A 22,752-nucleotide genomic window follows, 5' to 3' on the forward strand; every position below is an offset into this window, starting at 1 on the left:
CATTGCGTCCATCACGTTTGGTGTGAACGCACAGTTAGTCATACTTCTACTGTTATTATACACATATGATTATTGTCACACATGTATACTGCCAGGTATTAATACATACTTTCAACATATTGTACCGCAGTAGCCAGAACTATAACTATAATATTATTACTTTCATTAATGTTGTTGTAAGCTACTGTCATTACCGTCTGTCCTGCATCTCTCTCTCTCTCTCTCTCTCTCTCTCTCTTTCTGTCTCATTGTGTCATACGGATTACTGTTAATTTGTTATGCTGATCTGTTCTGTACGACATCTATTGCACATCTGTCCGTCCTGGAAGAGGGATCCTTCCTCAGTTGCTCTTCCTGAGGTTTCTACCATTTTTTTCCCCGTTAAAGGGGTTTATTAAGGACAGAGGGATGCTGTATGCTGTAAAGCCCTGTGACGCAAATTGTGATTTGTGATATTGGGCTTTATAAATAAAATTAATTGATTGATTGATTGACTTTTATGGTCCCCAGAGGATGAATCCCTCTGACTTTGGTGATCCCCTGACTTTTCATTGAGCAACACCAGCAGATGAAAGTTTTCACTCATCCAGTGAAATATCTCACTAAGCATTGTTGGATTGGCCCAGAAGTTTTACACAGATATTCATGGTCCCCAGAGGATGTATCCTATTAACTTCAATGATCCCTTTAGTGATTTTTGGCAACTCAGGGGCATGGTTTTAGAAGAAATGTCTCAACAACTATTGGATGCATTGCCATGACATTTGGCACAGTCATTCTTATCTCTGGGCCTACTTCATTTGATACCCATAATGCGAATGGAGTAACATATAGTATAGCCATATTTTTAATATTTTGGTGGCATCTTAGCTCACTGAACTGCCAACTCAATCACATACACCACGCTTGACTTCACCACACCAAAGACTTAATGACTTGTAGCTGCTGTGGGAGTGTGACCTTGGAGACTGTTGAGAGAGTCCACCCTGCCACACACAAACATTAATAGCACTAACTATGAGCATCACATGACTTATGCTTCCTAATGGTTATCATTGGGTTTAACAAGAGTTGATCTGTGTTGGATGTTAGCACTTCTGCTGTGTTAACTTGTACTAAGCGGGGAGACTCACGAGGAGGAGAGCGGCTCCAGAGATGCTGGCAACATTAAGTTAGCTGATCCAGCAGAGAGTTTGGACGTCCTGTTTCAATAGTACTTGGTACTGGATTATTTTGGTTGACGCCATAAAGGTATCTAGTACTGATACCCAGTCCCATTCATCCATCATCAGGTCAGACTTTCAATTTGGTCAATGACCACATACCTGCAAACCTTACATTTAGTGCTAATTAAGTTGCTAAAATGTTAACTTGCTAACATGCTAAACTTATATGATAATGGTAAACATTACACCTGCTACTGACGCAAACATCTGCATGTTAGCATGCTGACATTAGCATATAGCTCAAAGCACTGCTGTGCCTAAATGTAGCCTCACAGAGTCACTAGCACGGCTGTAGACTTTTAGTCTTGTCAAAATGTATCTCATCCTACAGTTAGACTTTGACAGTTGCAGTGAAAACATGCAGGTCAATGGGCAATGCAGCCAAACATATGCATGTATGCATGTGTCTTCAACAAACTCTGCTTGTATTTACACTGAGGCCGGGACAACTATAGAATGTAGGCTATTCAAGGTCATAATATTATCATGCTTTAGTACACCTGTGCCCATTTGTAACATGACCTTCAGTGACTTAATGCGTTTAAACACAGGGTCAACAAACCCAAGTAGCACTCTTCGCAGTGAAACCATATCTGTCCCAAATCAACCCAGTAAGGAACTATTATTGTTAAGAACATTTATTGCATCCATTATTGCAAGTCTCCCTCAACACACTTCTTTCTTCAACATCCATTAATAAGTTGCTGTTACAGTGAGACAAACAAAAATAAAAACAAAATCCTAAATAAATGGCTTAACATTAAAATGACCAGTTATACATGGTGACTGAAGGTCACAAACTTCTGTCATTTCCCAGATGGAATCAGAGTGCTAACTAGCAGGGGCTAATGCAGTAAACAAAATTAAATGGATTACAAGAAAAAGAAAAAAATACTTTTCATCTCTTTACTTAAAGGTGTAATACACCCCCCTTCACAGTGACATTGTTACGAGGAGATTAAAACCCATTTATTCTTGTTATTATTCAGTAAAACATGCACTGATTACAAGAAGTTAATAAACACAAATCAACAGATTTTCATATACACTCACTGTAACAGCATAACAACATAACTGATGACTTGAGTAAGCTGACCAGTAACTGCATTAACAGTCATTTTTGTGTATGCATCTGATCTGTTACAGTGAAGGTTTCTCAATCAATATGATGAGATTAAAATGCTTAAAAATGGACAGGAGGAATGATGATGAGCTTCATTATAGCACATTTGGAATGTTAACTTAATGAAAGTAAGACATGTGACAACAAAATAAGAAAAGAAGCCAATCCCTGGGTGAGAAGAGAACACTCTGCAGAGGGTCTATAAGCCAGCTGAGATGTAAACTTGCCATTCCCTATGATATATTCTAGCATTAGAAACAAATATTCACCACTGATTTGGCTTTCAACCTGGTTTGTTTTAATGGGATTTTAGACTTTACCTGAAATCAAAAAACCAACAACAAAACATAACTGTGAGCCCTCTAGGCATTATATTTATATTAAAAATCTTTTGATGAAGAATAATGAAGCATAACCCCTCTAAACGTAAAGAGGCCTGCATAAGGTACACGTTATAAAGTGCTTTGTGAACATAATAATATTTACAAAACTTGATTTTTAATTTTTTTTTTTTTTTACTATGGCAACGTCACTATTTACAGAAAATGTACCCAGTGATTTGGCAAAAGAGACGCAGTCTAGTTTGCATTTGGTCACAATCACTATCATCCAACACTTATTATAGTTACAGGAAAAACCACCCAAAACAGAACTGGTAAAGCTGTACAATGTTCTTTTTAATTTTCTTAATCATGACTTTTGTTCATGATTTGGATTTTGTTCCCCTAATCCAGTTTTGTTTGTGAGCTGAAGTTCCAGTCACTGTCAGTTTTTGGTGGCATTGGGGTTGTACTTTTTTTTCTCCCCCCAACTAAGGCTGCAGAAAATGTACTCAGTGATTTGGTGAAAAGTTTAAGTTTCATTTGCATCTGGTCACAATCACCACAATCCAATGCTCAATAATAGGAAAATCACCCAAAAAAACGAACTGGTGAAGAAATCTACACTATGTTATTTTGAATTTTGTTAATCATGACTTTTGTTCAGGATTTGGATTTTGTTCTTCTTGTCCAGTTTTGTTTGTGAACTGAAGCTGTGGTTATTGTCAGTTTTTGCTAGCATAAAGGCAGTTAATGTTCAGTACAGTGACTGTATGGAAGCAAATAAATGCCAAAATAATGTGAATCTCATCTTGTATTTTGTCTGAATTTTACTGATACATCAGAGCAACTTAATTTTTGACTTTAATAATCCAAAATAAGCCGATTTTTAAAACTTGTATAGAGTTGAGTATTTTGCTTATTTTGAGAGACAACGCATAACACATCGTCAAAGTCTCACGCCCATGCCGCCCATGATCCCATCCTGCCGGCTGTCCAGGCAAGGCATAATAATTTACACCTTGAAGAAGCAGTGTAAAAGGGGGCTATACTGTAAGTTCAGATAGATTGGTGTCAAAATCAATTCAGCTCAGATGCTTTCATAATCAAAAGCAAAGCTGTAAAACAAGTAAAAACAGCATCTGCCCTACTTTTACGGCTGTCCTCAAATCCAGAGTCCATGCATGGACTGACCAAAATAAACCTGTTCTGTAAGAGAGCGATAACATACACTACTGAGTTCTGTTTCTGTGTGGATTTTCACTCCCCATCAAACATGTCTCATATAATCATCCTCATAAGTGTAAGAGTATTGATCTGGATCATATTCATTATGAAAACTCAGATAAGCTGATTTTGGATCCTTGAGGGTTAGAAAGCCCACGTACATAACTCCCATCACTGTAAATAACTTTGGCACAAAGTCCAACAGTGTCAGATAAAACATTTATTTTTTACCCTCGGCTGCCACCTACTGTTGTTCATGGATAAGTGAACCGTCCAGGTGGCAATGCTCGTCTTTGAGGGCCTTGTCACACAGTGAAAAAGTTAAGGTTGGGGTAAAAACCCACAATCAGTATATAGCAGATGTTTGGTCAGATGAAGGTCTGGGATCCCATTGAACGATGCATTACTGTTACTATTGTGGTCTGATGTTTTTTAGTCTTTTATGTCCTTTCTTTTCAGTCCACATTTTTGGAAATTCAAGGGTCTGGCATTGCTTTATTTTGCTGGTGTATTTAACTTTGGGTTTCACACTCAGAAGAAAAAACTATTTTACACAGGAGCTCTTTGAACTACTGTTAATAGGGAAGTATCAGTCATTGTTGATATGTACACGTACAATGCCCTTATTTTCATTTATTGAGCTGACAGATGTCCTTCTTTTCTTTCCATCTCAGATGATCTTTGTTCCTCACTGAAAACTTAAAGTCTGCTGTCTCTCTCAGTCGTCTGTGGTCAGTTGGCCACACCCTGAGGAGCCTCAGGTATGAGGGAGGAGAAGAAAGTTTTGAAGAAAACCCACGCTGTCCATATGACTGACACCCTGTGAGGAGGCACTAAAACTGCTGTCATTGATCCATCATCAGCAGGTTCCTCCCCCTGTCTGTCAGCAAGCTCATCCGCCTGGAAAAAAAAAAAAAAGTAATTATACAAATGATTATTTATGGCAGTCGATTCTGAAAGTGTTTTATTGCTAAAGGATATACTTCAATCCATAGATCAACCTATAGTTGTTTATTGGGTCTACTTTAATTAGATTAATGAATTCCATTAGATTCCACAGTGGAATTCTGTTACATTTTAACATTCATGCATACATGCAGGTTAGAGACCAGGGGTCTCATTTTGAAAACAGAGCATAGGATCCATACTAAAAATGTATGTACAGACAAAAGCCAAGTATTGTGTGCACCAAAACAATATTTAACACAATGAGGCTTCCACCTCACCATCTACATGGTCAATTTCCAGTCTCCAAAATGTTTGTAAGCATGGATAAACATTTTCCATCAAGCCTATTTTTATAGATCACAAATTTTCCATAGGAAGCGGCGTACGCCTCTTTCAGGCATTGTTGTGTGTGTAGGCAATGTTTATAAATGAGACCCCAGACCTGAAACCAGATTGTCATGTCATCAGAGCACAGGCCTTGAACCACTAAGATATGAAGATGTGTAACAGAGTATATAAAACTTCAGTTAATTGGAGATGAATCAGAGGGACACATCTAAGATGTTTTCTTACTGGATTTGGGTTCCTGTTCTCGTTCTGCTGGACCTCAGGGGGCTGCAGGTGGTTGGGTCCTTGGACCTGCACTCGCCTTCTGAAGGGAAACCAACCAACAGTGTGTCTGTAGAGGAGAAAACAGCAGAGAAAATACATTTATATGAATGCAAACAAAGCCTTAGTGCTATGTAAACAGTTAAAAGTTCTGGGGTTAATATTATCCAACCGCTATAAACTAAAGACCATGAACTATCTTTTGAGGTAAACACTTCTATAAAAGATAAACTTGTAATGAGCCAAAGCTAAATTTCCTCCATTTGACTACTCATTATGAGGACGTTGTGTAGACTCTCAAACTCTGCACTTAATTGCTGTTGTGTCAAACAAATAGCACTCTCTAATGGTTGGGTAATGGCTAGAAAAGTGTTTTTTCCAGAATTATGATGTCACAGTGAAGCTGATCTTTGACCTTTTAGATACAACTTGTCATCACTTAATCATTTTATACTATTAGACCTTTGTTTTCATAATTAGTGTATGAATTCTTGAATTAAAGCCAAAAAATGAGTGGTGACAGTGATCAAGCAGATGTTTGTGCCAAATTTGAGGAAACTCAAGGTTTTCTTGAGATTTTGTGTTCACGAGAGTAAGACGGATGCAAGGTCACAGTGACCTTTGACCACCAAAATCTAATCAATTCACTGTTGAGTCCTAGTGGATGCTTGTGCCAAATTTGAAAAATAATTCCCTCAAGATGTTCTTGAAATATCGCATTCACAAGAATGAGACAGATGTGGTCACAGTGACCTTGACCTTTGACCTATGCTTATCAAGTTGGATCACTTTATCTTTGAGTCAAAGTGGACGTTTGTACCAAATTTGAATAAATTCCCTCAAGGCGTTCTTGAGAGCTTTATTTTTGGTTTTGTATTGTAGTTTGTGTTTGTCTTTGCTGCAAACTGTTGGAAATGTAGAATAATTTCATCTGAATAAATGACTGTTTAAAAACTCTAAACTCTCACTCCCTTTCTCTTCTTTGCTTTCTCTTGACAAACACATTTCTACACCCACATTTCCTGGAATGCAATGTGATCTTTTATTATTTCTTTGGCTTTTATATAAATGTGTGTCATTCATGTATTACTGTAACAAATTCTAATCCAACTTTTTCTAAACCTATTTGATCCACGCCTGAGGAGTGGAATGTGTATGCACGTTTGTGTTGGGCTGAAGGGTTACGCAACAGCAAACAGAGTGTGAGACTGGAGCATGTGAAGTAAAGGAACAACATGGCAAACTGATGATAACAACAGAGCTCACATGGACCAGGCTGTTAGATGGACTCTGACCATTTAACATTAACACATCTGAAACTGAGCTGTGACATAACCAGAAAACTGTTTAATTACAGTTACTATGGAATGCCATAAGAAATAATAAATGAGATAATCTGCATTTGCTGGAGCCAAAACATACCGAGACACATACAACCCCAGATGCCCGAATTCAGGACAAATAAATCCATTCAACAAGTGAAGAGAGCTTTCTTCAAACAAAATATATAAAATCTAGATAGCATTGCAAATGAATCAAAGTTCTGTTCATTTTAATTTTTCAGCTGAATATTTGTTAGGTGACTGGAATAAAAAAATAGTAGGGGATGTCAGGAATCACATCCTGCTGCAATACACGTGGAAAGTCAAACAAAAAAAGCTGAGAAGGCTGACAGCTGAGAACATAATGTAGATTTCCAGTCACTGATAATCAAGTACCAAGATATGTAAAACAGTCAGTTTTACAGCTCAACGTTCTATAGGTATAAAAATACTTAATGCTCGAACTTAAGCTATGCAGTGTGGAATGTGCTGTCTGCAGTAATAATTCTTCCCTGGAGTTTGAACAGCACAGGGAAGTACAGTAAATGAACTGGAGCCTCAGGTCAGACTGTGGTTTGCTAAGATTTCCAGGTATGAGGAACCACCGGGTATTAGGTGTCAGTGTTGACTTTACCCATGAAGCCATGTGTTTCAGATGTGTTTTTTGTAGTGATGTGGACTGTACATTTACTTTAGACAAGTCACACTCTCTGCAGCTCTTCTGGAGGAGTAGAAAGACCATTTTCAAGGTCCAAGTGGTTTACTCAAGGCATGCAAGGCAAATGCTATAAATATTAGCCAAGTCAATACTTCTGAGTCTGACTTAACCACTCTAAACATCTAGGTGGACACTTACTTGGAGCACACTTTGGACCCCATGGACCGCCTCAACAGAACATCACCAGCAGAAACACTGCTCATCGCTTTATACCTTTATTTTTGTTATTCTAGAAAAATTCCAATGTGGTATCTTCCAATTCAGGGCTCCAGGCTGCGACCAAATAGTCGCATTTTTTTTTTACATATAACATAATTTGGCCACTTTTTAATAATAAACTAGAATACGTTTTGCACAGATTTCTAATCAACTGCACAATTCCACAAATGTTGACTTTTTCCTGACATCACAAGTAATGCATTGAACTCGGCAGGATTCACTTGTTTGCTTCTTTATGAAGCTTTGGTATAACAGGTTTCAAGGGTAAACATCCTGAAGGCTGGGCAATTTACATACACCCATACGCTGTCGTCAGGAAGTCAGTAATGCCTACCAGATATGCTACTATGCTCCTATTTCAAGTGATTTCATACTTATATTTCCAAATAAGCAGTGATGTATATGTCTGTTTAAAATCAAACACAGACAGGATTTAAAGGACTACTCAAACAACCCTGCCTCCTATCAGGCCCTTGAGTTGTTTTACATGAGTGAACTGAGTGTGTGCCCTTGCTTACCAGAGAGGCTCTGAATGCCAGCACAAGCAGATGATAAGAGCCAGTAAGGTTGAGAGCTCAACAGTGAAGTGCTTTTAAGTAAGTCACTCAAGCCACTACAGTGCAGTGACACATTTCAGCCAAGTTAGGTCGTCTGACTTAAAAAACATAAATATTTACAGTTGTCAAAGTAGAAAGTGACAGATTGAACTTACAGGTACATGATGAAGAGAGTGCTCATCACCAGCAGAAAGCGGGTCAGGTTAGAGTTGAAGTACACAATCATGAGCAGAACGCTAAATCTTGCAGCGGAGTACAACCAGTCCAGCCAATCACGCTCCATATCCTCCTCGTCCTCCATCACGGGCCCGCCCTGTGCATTCATCCGCATGTTCTGGTTGGCCTCTCCGGGGTTGATGAAAGCGCCATCTTGCACTGGGTTCTGATTGGCTGGCAGGTTGTTGATGGGGTTCTGATTGGCTAAGGGGGCTGGGACAGGTACTTGGTGGGCTGGAACGGGAGGGTACTGGCCAATGGTTGTAGCTGGTGCAGAGGGGAAAGTGCCTGCTGCGGCCAATGCTGCATGACTGTTGGTGGAAAATTAGACAAACGTCAAGCGTATGAAAAACTAGCCGGACACCCTCAGCCATATAAGATAAAATAAATGAGAACTCACTATTGCATGTAATACTGTCTTGCGTAGACATGTTGGAGCCAGAGTAGCTGTTGAGGGCTGTACAGGGAGTAGGTGGGAAAGGCTGGTTGGGTCATCTGTGGCGCTCCAGGCCTGCAGGGAACAATGACAGATATCAGATTAGTATCTGTTAAACAATGTAACCTTCATCCAGTGATATTTAAGAGAAAGTGTACATTGGAATGACAATAAAAAAAATATATAATCCACTTTTTTTTACATATACATTACTTTCTATAGTTATAATTAAAGGCACTGCAGAATTATTTTTTTCTAACATATCTAATTAGGGTTTCTGATTCTGTTTGGGTTGAGACATCTTAAATGCAAATCAAGTGTGTTTCAATAATGGTTTAACATGACCTCTTTCACTTCCCCTAAGCTCTTGATTATGTGGCCATATGCTGAGTGAGGATTTCAAAATAAAATGCACTCAATCACTCTTAAGCAGCCCTAATAATTCATTAGTGGTGTCACGATTCTCCAAATCCATGATTCGTGAAAGCTTTCGATTTTAAGGTAACCGTTCCATTCAGTTTTCGATTTTAGTATGGCGGCTATGTCACTGTTAGAATATCAAGTGTTGATTTGTAGAGATCAACAGCTCACTGGTTTTATGCCCTGAGAAATTGTCATTTACATTTTTATATTCTTCAGTCAAAAGATAGGCTACATGGTATTATGTGATTTAACTACCATATTTTTGGTGGTAATGTACCACAATTAATGCCATATGGTAAAATTTAAATAACCTATATAAAATGTAATAAATAACAATAACTTATTGCACTGGCCAATTGAAAAAACTGTTAAACACAAAACAACAGCCACTAGATGGCAGAGGGGTAGGTTACAATAACAGCTTGAGTTTCCTCACATGCAAAAGCCACTTTCACTTTTACTTAAACGGGCACTGTGTAGGAATTTCTCCCATCTAGTGTTGAGATCATATATTGCATTCAAACGGATAGCGCACTCAGCTACACAACATATAAATGAAAAATTATATTAAATTAATAGCAGGGCTGTACGTAAACTTTTGCACATAGCACTAGAGCTGTAAAGCTTTAAAGGTTTGCAGCACAGGACACAAAACAATAACTTCAGTATAAAAGTATCAAGTAGGCCTAAATCCAATGTAGTTTGCCACAGTTAAAAATCTTTGTGGGGGAGTTTCCATGGCCTTTCATATAAATCTAGTGCTGGAAAATGATTTGAATACATTAATTATTTAGGCTATAATTCTTATTTATGATCTTATTTATCTGATCAGATGCTGGAACCACTTCAACTCGATGCGAAGGAGCAGTGGCTCTACTCTGAAGTATGTCCAGGTGTCCGTGCTTCTTACCCCATCTCTAAGGCTGAGCCCAGTCGCCCTCCAGAGGAAGCTTATTTCTGCTGCTTGTAGCTGTGATCTCATTCTTTCTGTCACTACCCGAAGCTCATGACTATATATGAGAGTTGGGACATAGATAGACTGGCAAATCAAAAGCTTTGCCTTCTGGCTCAGCTCTCTCTTCACCACGACAGTCTGGCGCAGCACTCACATCACTGCAGATGACGTGCCCCACAAAAATGTTTTTAATTTAATAATAATACATGTTGATGTTTTCAACATTATAAAGATTTAGGAGACAGAATCCTCCATCTTTTCCAAAACCATTGAATTGCTCAAGCTGGAGATCCCACAAAGATTATACTGGCCAGTCTAAAGTTTAACTGCAACTTTAACATTCTCACTGGTGTGTATACATATCTAATTTCTTTCAGTTTTTATAGAAAAGATATCCTGAACACATCCTTATTGCCAAAAAATATGCTGTCTGTTGATGCCAGTGAGACTAAATACAGTTCAGCGGACACATAATTTGTTCCATTATGACTTACACTGCAGCAGTAGGCCATGAAGGCATTTCTGATGGAGACACTGGGGAGTGTGCATGAGCAGAAGCAGCAGCAGCTGAAGCTGGAGAGTTCTGCCTCCTCTGCCTCAGCTCTGGTGTGCTTGGAGTCTGGACTGTGGAAGAGGAGCTGCTGGAACTGGCTGCCATGGGCCTCGGACTAGAGGGACATGGCTGTTCTGTCTCTTTGGTCTGCAAAGGCAAGAGGAGTTTGAACTTCTGTCACTAGGCACTACAGCAAAGCCACTGTAATAAGACAAGCCTGTAGAGGTGTGTTTAATTATCTAGGATGAACAACACCTTGGAAGTTTTGTAGTATTAGTTGAGGCAGAGCAGGGCATTTCAAAGGGTAGTGAAACTAAAGTGAGTTATCTTTAGCTGTATGTTTGATCTCTAAGCTGTGGATGAGTTGTAGAAGATGACAGCTGAAGTGAAACAGTTCCACTTCACAGTAGGATGGTAATGAGGGAGGAGGTGAGGAAGTGCTCCTTCAAGTCTCAGAACTAAAACCTGCCTTTGAGCTTGATATGTCTCAGTATACTGGAGCTCCTTTAAAATCCCACAAAAACCTATGTATGCTGTTGAATTTATGAAAACGGAAACATCTGTTGAGTTTGACAGTTTGACCACAGTTCATGAGTGGTAATAGACCTGACTGACAGCTGTGTTAGAGACTCCTCTGCTCTGACTGGTTGTTTTCCTTCAGCCATAGTGGATTCTAACATGTGCGATTAGAAGCAAAATGAGGGAGGAGGAGGAGGAACATGACTTGTTTTCACAGATTATTTATCTCATCCCTCATCCCTGTCAGGATATAGTCATCAATCAAATATGACAAAAGTTATATTTTTATAAAAGTTACCGACTGTAGAGGAGACAAACACAACTTCCCACTCGAAAAAGTACTTTGTGAAAACACTGTGAAAAACTGAACATGAGTAAACCTCTTCATCCCTCACCTTAGGTCTGGCTCCAAGGGGTCCTTGGGGTGGATTCCTAAAAGCACACACCAGGTGCAGTGTGGGAATGGAGTCAGTCTGAGAAAGTGGAGATAAATGTCTGTATTATAAACATGGTAAAACACACTGATACATTCAAGCCTTTACATTAAACAGAATTAAGCCTATTAAACACTAGTATGAGCACCAACTGTCTCTACCGCCATGAAAAACAACTGACAATAAACACAAGCCTCACATAAACCACACAGCAGGGCCGTGAGAAAAAAACACAGGGACTGTATGTCCTTCATTTACCTAGCAACAACAAATTCCAGAGGCCTGTACTACGAAGAAGGATTTGGGGTTAGCGAGGTAACTTTGGGGTTGATTCTGGGTTTTCAGTACTATGAAGCTGGTTCACTTTTTCCTGGGATAAATCCCTGTGATAACTTAAAGTGAACACCTAACCTGCTCCAGAGCAGGTTGTCCTGATATAGACAAAAGTCTACTAAGAGTGACAGGCAAGAAGAGTATGTATTTTATAGGTCAGAAGAATCATTTTTTTTTTTTTTTTAAGGCTTTCTATTTCCACTCTGGTTTTCAAACAGATCAACCTTCTAACAAATGGAGAGATAGTTTGCGACAATAAACACATAATGAGGAATTTTATCTACATTTTTAATTGTGCAAATTTTATTTTATCCTCAGAGTGATAGCTGACATTGTAGCTGACTTTATGAGAAACCTGTGAGAGGTAACTAGAAACTAGAATCACCGCCCTGTGGTTGTATGCCTCCACGCACCAGTCAAGTTTCTCTTCCAGTTTACAACCATGTCTGTGAAAACACTGATGCATCACACACATCTTCCTCCGGCAGCACAGAAGATCTATACAATGAACACAGTTTCAAGGTGGACACCCAAGATGAATGTCACCTATTAAGTATCTGACCGAACATATCCCTTCTGTTCCTGAGATATGACGCTGATTAATGTCCAGAAAAGTGTTTTATGCAGAACATCATGATGTCACGTTTTATTTTGTCATAATTAGCATATGAATTCTTGAATTATGGCCAAAAATATGTTTTGTAAGGTCACACTGTCCTTGACCTTCAACCACAAAATTCTAATCAGTATATTCTGTTTGTGTCAAATCTGGTGAGTCTTGTGACAAATTCCCTTTAGGTGTTTTTGAGATATTGTGTTCACGAGACTGTGACAGACAAGGTCACAATGACCTTGATCCTTGACCACCAAAATCTTATCAGTTCATCATTAAGTCCAAGAGAATGTTGCGCCAAATATGAAGAAATTCCCTCAAGGTGTTCTTAAGATTTTGCGTTCACAAGAATGAAACAGATGCAAGGTCAAGGTGACCTTGACCTATGACCCTTGACCCCAAAATCTAATCAGTTCATCCTTGAGTCCAAGTAAATGTTTGTGCCAAATTTAAGGAAATTCCCGAGGCGTTCCTGAGATATTGCGTTCACAATGGTGAGACAGACAAAGTCGACAGTGACCTTTACCTTCGACCACCAAAACCTAATCAATTTATCATTGAGTCCAATTGAACATTTGAAAAAATTCCCTCGAGGTGTTCTTGAGATATCATGGTCACAAGAGTGGGATAGACAGACGCCGCTAGCGGGCAGGCATAATATAAACCAAAGATTGTATTTCATTAGTAAAATTAGTCCATATACTATTAATTGGCTCCCTTCATTATAAATGTGACATTTCAGTCAGACAGACCTCATCAGTCTTTCAACTACTTTTCCAAGCTTTACTTTAGTAGCAGAAACATTTTGACATTTCTTCTACGTGTAACATATTCAGAGTAGTTATCATCCAACTGAAAAACAAAAAATACTTACACTATTCTTAAGTCATATATTTAATAAAACCTACAGCCTCGCCTATAGCCTTGGCTTACTTTTATTTTTTGGAAATTATTCTAGTGTTTCTACATGTTCTTATTCTATTGTAAGATTATAGGCCATCATTTAAGCGTCACTCGAATGAATATGACTTTCTTCCATCCCATAAACAGAACATTCATAAATTAGTATCACTCTTTCATCTCATATCATATTAAGTACGTCATTCGTGGTTCTGATGATGTTGCTTGCAAATAAAAACCTCGCCTCTTTTACATGAATGCACTTGTACTACCGGTTATCCAGACAGCCAATGTTAGTGTTAGAGAAGCCTGTTAACAAAACAATACCCTGAGTATGTTGAACTTGCTTTGAGCTACAGGCCTCCGATCAGGCTGATGCACAAATATTTTTACAGTTTACCTCAATGTTATTACCTCACAGCTCCACAGAAACCTCTTTACATATTTATTATCCACAAAATAGTGGAGAATGGAATAGAATCAAAACAGTTTGGTTCTGGATACTCTGAGTCAGCGACTCTGAGATAGGTCCATCCAGTCTGAGGATAGTAAGCCTTCTAAAGATGGTGATTGGTTTACACACCTCTATGCACAGAGCTCTAAACAGAGGCAAACACAACAGGTGGTGAGGTTGATGTTCTCTTTGAGGATTCTGGATGATTTCTGTCTCACAGCTCTCCAGTAATATGAGCCTCAACTGGGATTTGCACACAATAACCAAGAACCAGACACATGAAATATTATACCGTACTGGTTTAATACAGCACAACAGTCCTTTGACAGGTCATGAAGATCCTTTTGCCGCTATTTATTATCAAAAAGGGTGGTGAGAGAAAAGTATTTTGGATCCAGCCTACCTAGCCAGTACAACAGCATGAAAGCAAATCAACATATTTCAATTACTAATTTCAGGTTTTCCAATGAGTACATGTTAAACTTTACTGACATGAAGGTCTAGAAAAAAATCTATTTAAGTCAGGAAAATATTAATTGTATAGTCCAATGTCACAGTGTTAATTTCCTTGACGAAAACTATGACGAAAAATTTTCGTCAACGACCTCTTCAATTACAAAAACAAGATGATGATGGGCCAAATAGATCTTGATAATAAAGATGAAATCTATGTTTCATTTTTGTTGATGAGATGCGATGAAAATGTTAGTGGTTATCTGTCAGACATTTAAAGCTGAGAATGGCTGTACTTGCAATTATCTTCAAATGCTACAAGAAGGACAGGCTGGTAAACTCCGGTAAATAGTCTGCGCCAGGATGTTTCACTAGCCGGGAGCAGCAGTAAATAATCAGCTGTGTATGTCTTACTGTGGATGGTGGAGCTGTTGAATGGATTTGTGGAGTTTGGTGGCTGTCAGCAGTTAGTGCTGCTCGTTAGCCGCTGAGCGGCAGCGAGCAAGCAGCCACCAACCACCGCAATTCCCAGCTGATCTCCGCAGGACTGCACTCTGTCCAGACTTAAGAAGGTTTGTGGTTTGATGCTGTCTGACAGGCAGGTAGGAGGCTCAGTTATCTGTGAGTGTAGCTGTGCCGTAAGTAAACTGTCTGAACTCAGATCAGTTTTCTCTAACAACTGAAAGCTTAGTTTTAATCACCAACTCTGTGAGCGGACACAAGTTTAAACCTCCAGACTAACATGATGCAGATTCAGAATCCAGGCTTTAATGAAGGTATTTCTCTGCTTCTTAACAGCAGGATGGATAAGTCAGAGTTTACAATGAACCTGGGTACAAGCCCTAGTTGTCTCAGATTAGTTATTTGTGGTATCAAAGTTTCTGAGAGCATAAATAGAGAGATGTTGAGCTTTTCAAATAATGATCAGTAAGTGTGTGCTCGTAAATCACCCCTTAAACCTGTCAAACACTGCTGGAGAAATTACAGTTTGTAAGTGTGCAGAATTATTTGTAGTTGTAGAAAAAAAATTGTCTAAATTACATTTTTTATACAACTTGTCACCTTGATTCTAATGTCTGATCCCTGAACTAGCCTCACCGGATCAGTTTGAAGATAAAAAAAAAAATAGAAAACTTCATGACTAAAAGTTAACTAAAATGTCATGAATTTCCATCGACTAAAACTATGAAGGACAAAAATGACTAAAATGTGACTTAAACTAGTAAAGCATTTTCATCTCAAGACTAAGACTAAAAACTGTCAAGAATAACACTGATCACAAATCACAAATTTCCCTCTGTGGGCTTTACATCTACACAGCACACAAGCCCTCTGTCCTTGGATGCAATTTTGATAAGGAAAGACTTTTGCAAGCACAGCCATGTGTACTTGGAAACAGACAAACATATACTCACACATACCTGTCTGAAGAGATCTTTAATGTGCAGATGATCAGGTAGCAGTTTACCAGCATAGATGAGTCTCTGCTCACTCACAGCCTACAGAAAAAAACAGGTGGGTTTATCTTTTGAGATAAAGTAACTTCAGTGACTAACAAATTATGACTTGATTTGGGTGGTATTTCTGCAGATGGGAGACAACCTTCAGGAATTTTTCAATGTCAGTGATGGTTGAACTGACTTTTTGGGGCAAAAAAAAAAAAAAAAAAAAATTGAAATAATTTTTTTACCCCAAAGCAACAGCTTTTTTCAGTTGTTGTCAATAAGTAGAGAGTGTGTGCAGCAACAAGTGGCCGCTGAGAGAAAAAGCACTGTTCCTGAACCTTTCAGAGAGTGCTCTTTTTATTTTTTGCAAGAAAGCACGTAATAACTTGAGATTCTCATTTGTTGGCATGTGTGTATTTATATGTTCTAGGCTGGTATGTAAGTAATGGTAACACAACACAGATGTTTGTATGTATGAACTGATCTAATGTTTCAAGGTTCCCTTCTCTCATTTTCTATGCATGTATGACTAAACTGTGTATTATATATTTCCATTTTCCATGCAAAGCATGTTTTTATCTCTGCGTTTAAAACACACTATACGAATATATTTTATAATTGTTTCAACTATGTCTTCATGTATTATATTTTGATATTATCTGCACTGTCAAATTTAATTAATATTTATGACTCAGTGTTATTTCTGCTAAAGCACGTATCTCATTTTCCAGACTTGACCAGAAATCATTAACTTTACTCTCCCACCTTGGACCAACATATTTGAGAGCCTACAGCCTGACCCCACCTCATATGTACATTTTGCATCGACATCCTCTCCTCTCTACTGAAGCATAGATCCTCCTCTGTTCATCTGTCCTCTGTCATCTCAGCAGCAGTTTCGGTGTACACTGTGCTGTTTAACCTGTAGTCTCTAAGGACGATGAAACTTGGCTGCTCGATGCTTAGGGTTTCAGTCACTTAGCTGACTGTCCTATTTAAGTCAAAGCAGCTCATTCTGTAATTCAACTTTTTATATATTATCATCAGACAGCTCCACAGTCCAAGCCTTGTGTCTACAAATATTAGTAATTAGGGATGCCCACTGTTGTATTTTATGCTGATACCCGATATGCCGATATATAATAATATATATATATACTTTTCCCCCACCTAATATTAGTAATAATTAAGTTTCTTCTGTATGAATTAACATCATAACATGCATGCATAGTCTTAACAGTCATAGTCATAATCTTATCACGGGATTTCCCTATAAATTAATACCCGGTGGGTACAGTTAATCTTTATAACATTCCTACACACTGCCTGTTTTCGGGAAGCCACCTACTGTAAGTTAACGCCTTCAAAAGTTCCTGATTCTTGTGCAGGTTTGTTGTGAGCACACACAAACAGAGTCAGACATTAACAGGCTGACAGCTGTTAACTGGTGTCAGCCCTCTTGTCTCACTCAGCTGGCTCGTGCCATCACATTCCAGAGCACAGCCTCGAGATGCTTGTCACACGAGCTAACTAACGTTAGTTCCGCCAACGTTAGCTAGCTGCAAACTTAACGTACGTTATCCGCCTCACAATTACTCACCGGTTTGGTTGCGTAAACAGTCGACAAATGTGTTTTTAGGTCCTTTACAGTCCAGTGTAGATAGACCCCTTCGACGGCTTGGTCCTCCTGAGCCTGGTTGGGCGTTTTTATAAGAAGAGAAATCGTCTCTCGTTGGGAATCTCCCACATCCATTTTTTACTCTTTCACGAAGTGTACTCTCGGTCTTTGGACGATACAATTACTTAATATGTTACCACTAATGTAAATACCAAAAGTCCTCCTGGTACAATTTATCAGTGAATAGGTGAAAACGACGCAAACTGTTTCGTCTACTGAGTAACTCGCTAAACTCGGCTGAATCTCAAAGTGTCTTTGTGCTGGCTGTCATACGGGACTTTAGAGAGAGGAAGGGTTGTTTCCAAACACACTGTGGCCGCTCCTGATTGGTTACAGTCCGCGTGTGCTCAGACGTGGAGGACTTTAAGCAGTCGCTCTGTGAGCATGCGCAAATAAACCAAAGATCGTTTATATATATCACACACTCTAGTGCTATTTTGCCAGCTACCCCAAAATAAACGTTAAATACAGACTAGCTCGTAGACAGTGAATGTATAAGTAAAAGCGAATGAGCCAAAAGATTATTTATTTGTCAGTTTAAAATGAAAAAAGATAAATGTCGGCAAATTAGTTCCTACTTTTTTTGGTGTTAGACGTTTGTTGCTCCTGAAAACGTAGACAGAGTGAGTGGTCTTTTTTTCTTTGTACTCTCTGACAGCAAGACGTTTTTTTTGACTGCTGAACTTCTTTTTATCCACCGAAGTTGCATCAGACGCGTTCCATCAGCTGTTACTCGACCTGAAAATGATTCCAACGATGTTATTCTGTAGCCTAGCTGTGTAATTATAAACACAAAAATAAAGTACTATTATAATTATACTTGGACAACAAACTGACAAGACTGGATGTCAAACGCTCAAGTTCTGGATGGTGAAAATATGACACTCCACATAACCATTGTGGTTTGTCAAGAGTAATTTTTGGGGGGACTATGCCTGTTTTCAAAATCCATACATGTCATTCCTATGATCTAAAACAGTAAAAAAAAAACAAAAAAAACTTGTTAACATAAATAACTCTTTCCAAATCCAAAAACAAGATTACTGAAACTCAAACTTGCGATGTCATAAGGTAAACGGTCTGGAAATGCTTCATAGGCAATGAGTGGTGAAAGATGTTTTGGATGACACTGAGAACACCCAGGATAGTGGGTGGGACATTACAAAACAATTAAGCTCATTTGGGAAGAAAAAGAAAAACATTTGGCAAGTCTACGAAATCAGGCTACCATTCACTGTCTATGGAGCTGCTAGAGACTTTGCTCTCTGACTTTGAGAGAGAAAGGCTCATGTTCACAAATATTCATTGAACTTTCCTAGGCCATGGAAATAACATAATTTAATTGTGTCATACTCACTACAGTATTTTAATTGCAACATGTCAAAACATTGACCCAAGTGAAAGTACAATTACTCCCATGAAAAAAATGACTCAAGTGAAAGCAAAAGGCGGCACGGTGGTGTGGTGGTTAGCACTGTCGCCTCACAGCAAGAGGGTTGCCGGTTCGATCCCGGGCGTGGGAGCCCTTCTGTGTGGAGTTTGCATGTTCTCCCCGTGTCAGCGTGGGTTCTCTCCGGGCACTCCGGCTTCCTCCCACAGTCCAAAGACATGCAGATTGGGGACTAGGTTAACTGATAACTCTAAGTTGTCCGTAGGTGTGAGTAGTTGTCTGTCTCCATGTGTCAGCCTTGTGATAGTCTGGCGACCTGTCCAGGGTGTACCCTGCCTCTTGCCCGATGTCAGCTGGGATAGGCTCCAGCCACCCCGTGACCGTCAAGAGGATGAAGCGGTTAGAAGATGAATGAACAAAATAAAAAAAAAACCTGTCTGCCTACCTTCCATTTTAATATTTTTTATGGCGTGCTCAGTGCAAAATAAATTTAAAAAAAACACACACTTGTTAAAAAAAACTTTTTCTTTTAATCTTTATTTTTCTATGAAGCAGAGCAGGTAGGCTAACAAACAAGGATAGCATACAGTTGAGACATGAACAATCTCTGTCTGTCTCTCTCTCCATCTCTTCCTCCTTACCCCTCTCTTCCTGATTATTACATTAAAGATTAACATTAGACATGAAAAATTAACATAACTTCACCTACAGAATGTGTATACTTCAAAGAGCTTGCTGGGGTTAGGGTTTTTTTTTAAAGCGGACATTTCAGTGTTTTTCAGGAGGCACAGCAAGCACTTAATCATGTAAGGGAATGTTCTTATCAGAGGAAGCTGGTGATTGGGGTCTGATTTTATTTTATTTATTATTATTATTATTTTGATCCTCCCCAAAGCTATAACCAGTTTTTACTGATCCTCCCTGAGTTATTGTCGGAAAATGCATGACCCTCTCTCCAGCATAAATTAGTTATCGGACTTTTACTTTACTTTAATTTACTTACCCTTTGATGTTTGATAGTTAAAGGTTCAAAGTTTAAAACAAAATCGTGGTGTGAAAAAGGCCCCGGTGTTCCACTTGCATCATACATGCTGCTTAGTTTGTGCAAATGCTTTGTTTTTGGTCAAATTTTAAGTGACACGTAGAATAAAGTGATTTTGATGAAATATCACCATTTTATGCTAAGATCTTATTATGTATTTTTTTTCCTAACAGAAGCATTCCTCGGACATGATGTGTCCAAGGACCATCAGGAATTTTTTTAAAAAATCCAATGATAATTTCTGTTTTTTACAGTTTTGGGCTACAATAAATGGTGTAATTTTGGCAGTTTTTAAAGAAAACATGCCCTCCAACTCATATACAGTCTTTTTCATATACCATAAAACTTCAGTTGAATGCCCAGTCCCCTTAACTAAATGCCTATCTCAATTAGATGTGTGGTCTAGATGCCAAGCAGGTAATTTTTATTATAGAAGTTATTTGGAGGGGCGGCACGGTGGAGTAGTGGTTAGCACTGTCGCCTCACAGTGAGAGGGTTCCTGGTTCGATCCCGTGGGAACCCTTCTGTGCGGAGTTTGCATGTTCTCCCCGTGTCAGCGTGGGTTCTCTCCGGGTACTCAGGCTTCCCCCCAAAGTCCAAAGACATGCAGACTGGGGATAGGTTAATTGGCGACTCTAAATTGTCCATAGGTGTGAATGTGAGTGTTTGTCTCTACATCTGCAATAGTCTGCCGACCTGTCTAGGGTGTACCCTGCCTCTCGCCCAGTGTCAGCTGGGATAGGCTCCAGGCTGGATGGAAGTTATTTGGATGCAGTGACGGACTCAGGATGTTTGAAGGGCAGGGACGATAAGGAAAAAAGGGCACCTACTGCATGACATGAGGACAAGAGGGCAGCCAAAAGGGCACATGCTCTCGTTTTTGTTAATCAAGAAGGCAGCCAAAAGGGCACATCCGCTTGTTTTCATCATTCAAGAGGGCAGCTGATAGGGCACATCCTCTCATTATTGCCACTCAAGAGGGCGCTTTAGTGCAGCGTTTTCGACCGAGGCGGCCCCCCTGAGTCCATCAGTGTTTGGAGGTATAAAACCGGTTGGCTACCTCAAATGATGTGTCCATTCCTCAATTACCCTGTAACTTATTAATACTCCTTTCGTCCATAAGGGTCCTCAAAGCAAAAGAATCAAAAGGGTTTTTCATAAAAAATAATCCAAATTGGGAGTATTGTTTTAACAGAATAAAGTGATGTTGTGTCTGTATGCCGGGTGCTATAAGCCTCAAGTGCCTTAACTCAATGTGCTGTCTGTTGGAGATAGATCAAATGAATGATTCATAATTGATATATTATCCGAAGCCTAATTTTTAAACAAGTAATATTCATGCTGGTTTAAATAAACATTTGATTGTATTCCCCATCTTTGCTGAGCAACTGTTTTTGTGTGAAAGGAATTAAAGGCCTGCCCCATGTAGATGCCTGTCCCAAATATAAGCCTGTTGATTTCAGGGATTTAAGCAAATAATAGCCCAGGCTATTAATTGAAGTTTTATAGTAAGTATAGTACTTAGCAGTTATTTTTCATTTGTTCTGTAAGTCTGTGAAACATGTTAATATCAACAGTCAAGTTGAGCTAAAGTAACTAATTGTTGTGCCACAAATTTAAAGGTCTAGTGTGTAGGATTTCGTGGCATCTAGTGGTGAGGCTGCAGATCACAACCAACTGAAATTTCTCCTGTGTGCCAAGCATACAGGAGAAATATTGTGTCTGATGCGAAAATGCAAATGGCCCTATCCAGAGCCAGTGTTTGGTTTGTCTGTTCTGGGATCCTGTAGAAACAACATGGCGGACTCCGCAGAAAAGGATCCACTTGTTATGTAGCTAAACGATTCATTCTAAGGTAACATGGACACATTGGGTCTCATTCATGAAACATAAGCGGAACAAATTTGTGTTTAAACTGTTCACAGAAGGAAATTTATGGGTAGTTTGGCATCCATAAACATGTTAGTAGCTCCAATCTTTTCATAGTTATTAACAAAATCTTTACCTACTTCTGGCTGCTCATAGTGCTCACAGAGTTGACGGTATCCGTTAGATTGTAATATTACATTCTATTTCTGCCAATACATACCCATAAATTCTACACACTGGACCACTGAAGGAAAAAAAAACATTGTGGTGCACATATTTGACATTACAAATCATTTTGATAACAATTGTCTTTACTATTAATAATGGCTACAGTTTCGTATATGCTCCCTTCAGTGATTTCCATTTGCAGAACTTCTAAAATGTGTTCATTGTTAAGATGTTAAATTTAAGGGCCAGAAGATGGCAATTACAGAATCTAATCATACATTAATTACAGGATTAGACGATCATCAAAGTGAAAATGTCAGGATGTTAGTGAGTAATCAGTTGTAGTTCAGTATCAGTATACTGGTCTGAAGGAGACATTTCACTGGCAGTAGAAGGTGAGCACGTTTTCCTGATTTCCTCTGACCATCAAAATTGGAGGTCTCAGATCATGTGACAAGAAGTCCAGCCACGCCAGGTAGAGAGTATTGGGACACACTCCTCTCCTCCCCACTGGCATGGTTCTGTCAGGAGACATTCAGGGTCACAGTATGACTACTTATAATGATTTAAAAGCATCTACGTATGATCCCTTTTAAAGGTAA

The 22,752-nt window shown here is 39.0% G+C and overlaps 2 protein-coding genes across 2 annotated transcripts in view; both read right to left on the reverse strand.

Moving 5' to 3' along the window:
* Positions 1 to 1,856: 1,856 nt before the first annotated feature.
* herpud1 (homocysteine-inducible, endoplasmic reticulum stress-inducible, ubiquitin-like domain member 1) lies at positions 1,857 to 17,977 on the reverse strand. The gene is made up of 8 exons (XM_049574489.1): positions 17,604 to 17,977; positions 15,980 to 16,057; positions 11,767 to 11,844; positions 10,794 to 10,999; positions 8,886 to 8,996; positions 8,425 to 8,796; positions 5,418 to 5,523; positions 1,857 to 4,796 (listed from the first exon to the last, which is right to left on the reverse strand). Exons 1-8 carry the CDS (start codon positions 17,754 to 17,756, stop codon positions 4,629 to 4,631), a joined length of 1,272 nt encoding a protein of 423 aa, XP_049430446.1. The 5' UTR covers positions 17,757 to 17,977; the 3' UTR covers positions 1,857 to 4,628.
* Positions 17,978 to 20,392: 2,415 nt separating this feature from the next.
* Positions 20,393 to 22,752, reverse strand: part of slc12a3 (solute carrier family 12 member 3) — a 28,550-nt gene continuing 26,190 nt past the window's right edge. The window contains 1 exon segment of the mRNA XM_049574408.1: positions 20,393 to 22,671. Coding sequence (XP_049430365.1) covers positions 22,530 to 22,671 — 142 coding nt within the window. The 3' untranslated portion in view covers positions 20,393 to 22,529.

This window comes from Epinephelus fuscoguttatus, linkage group LG4, assembly GCF_011397635.1.
Source record: "Epinephelus fuscoguttatus linkage group LG4, E.fuscoguttatus.final_Chr_v1".
Classification (NCBI taxonomy): Eukaryota; Metazoa; Chordata; class Actinopteri; order Perciformes; family Serranidae; genus Epinephelus; species Epinephelus fuscoguttatus.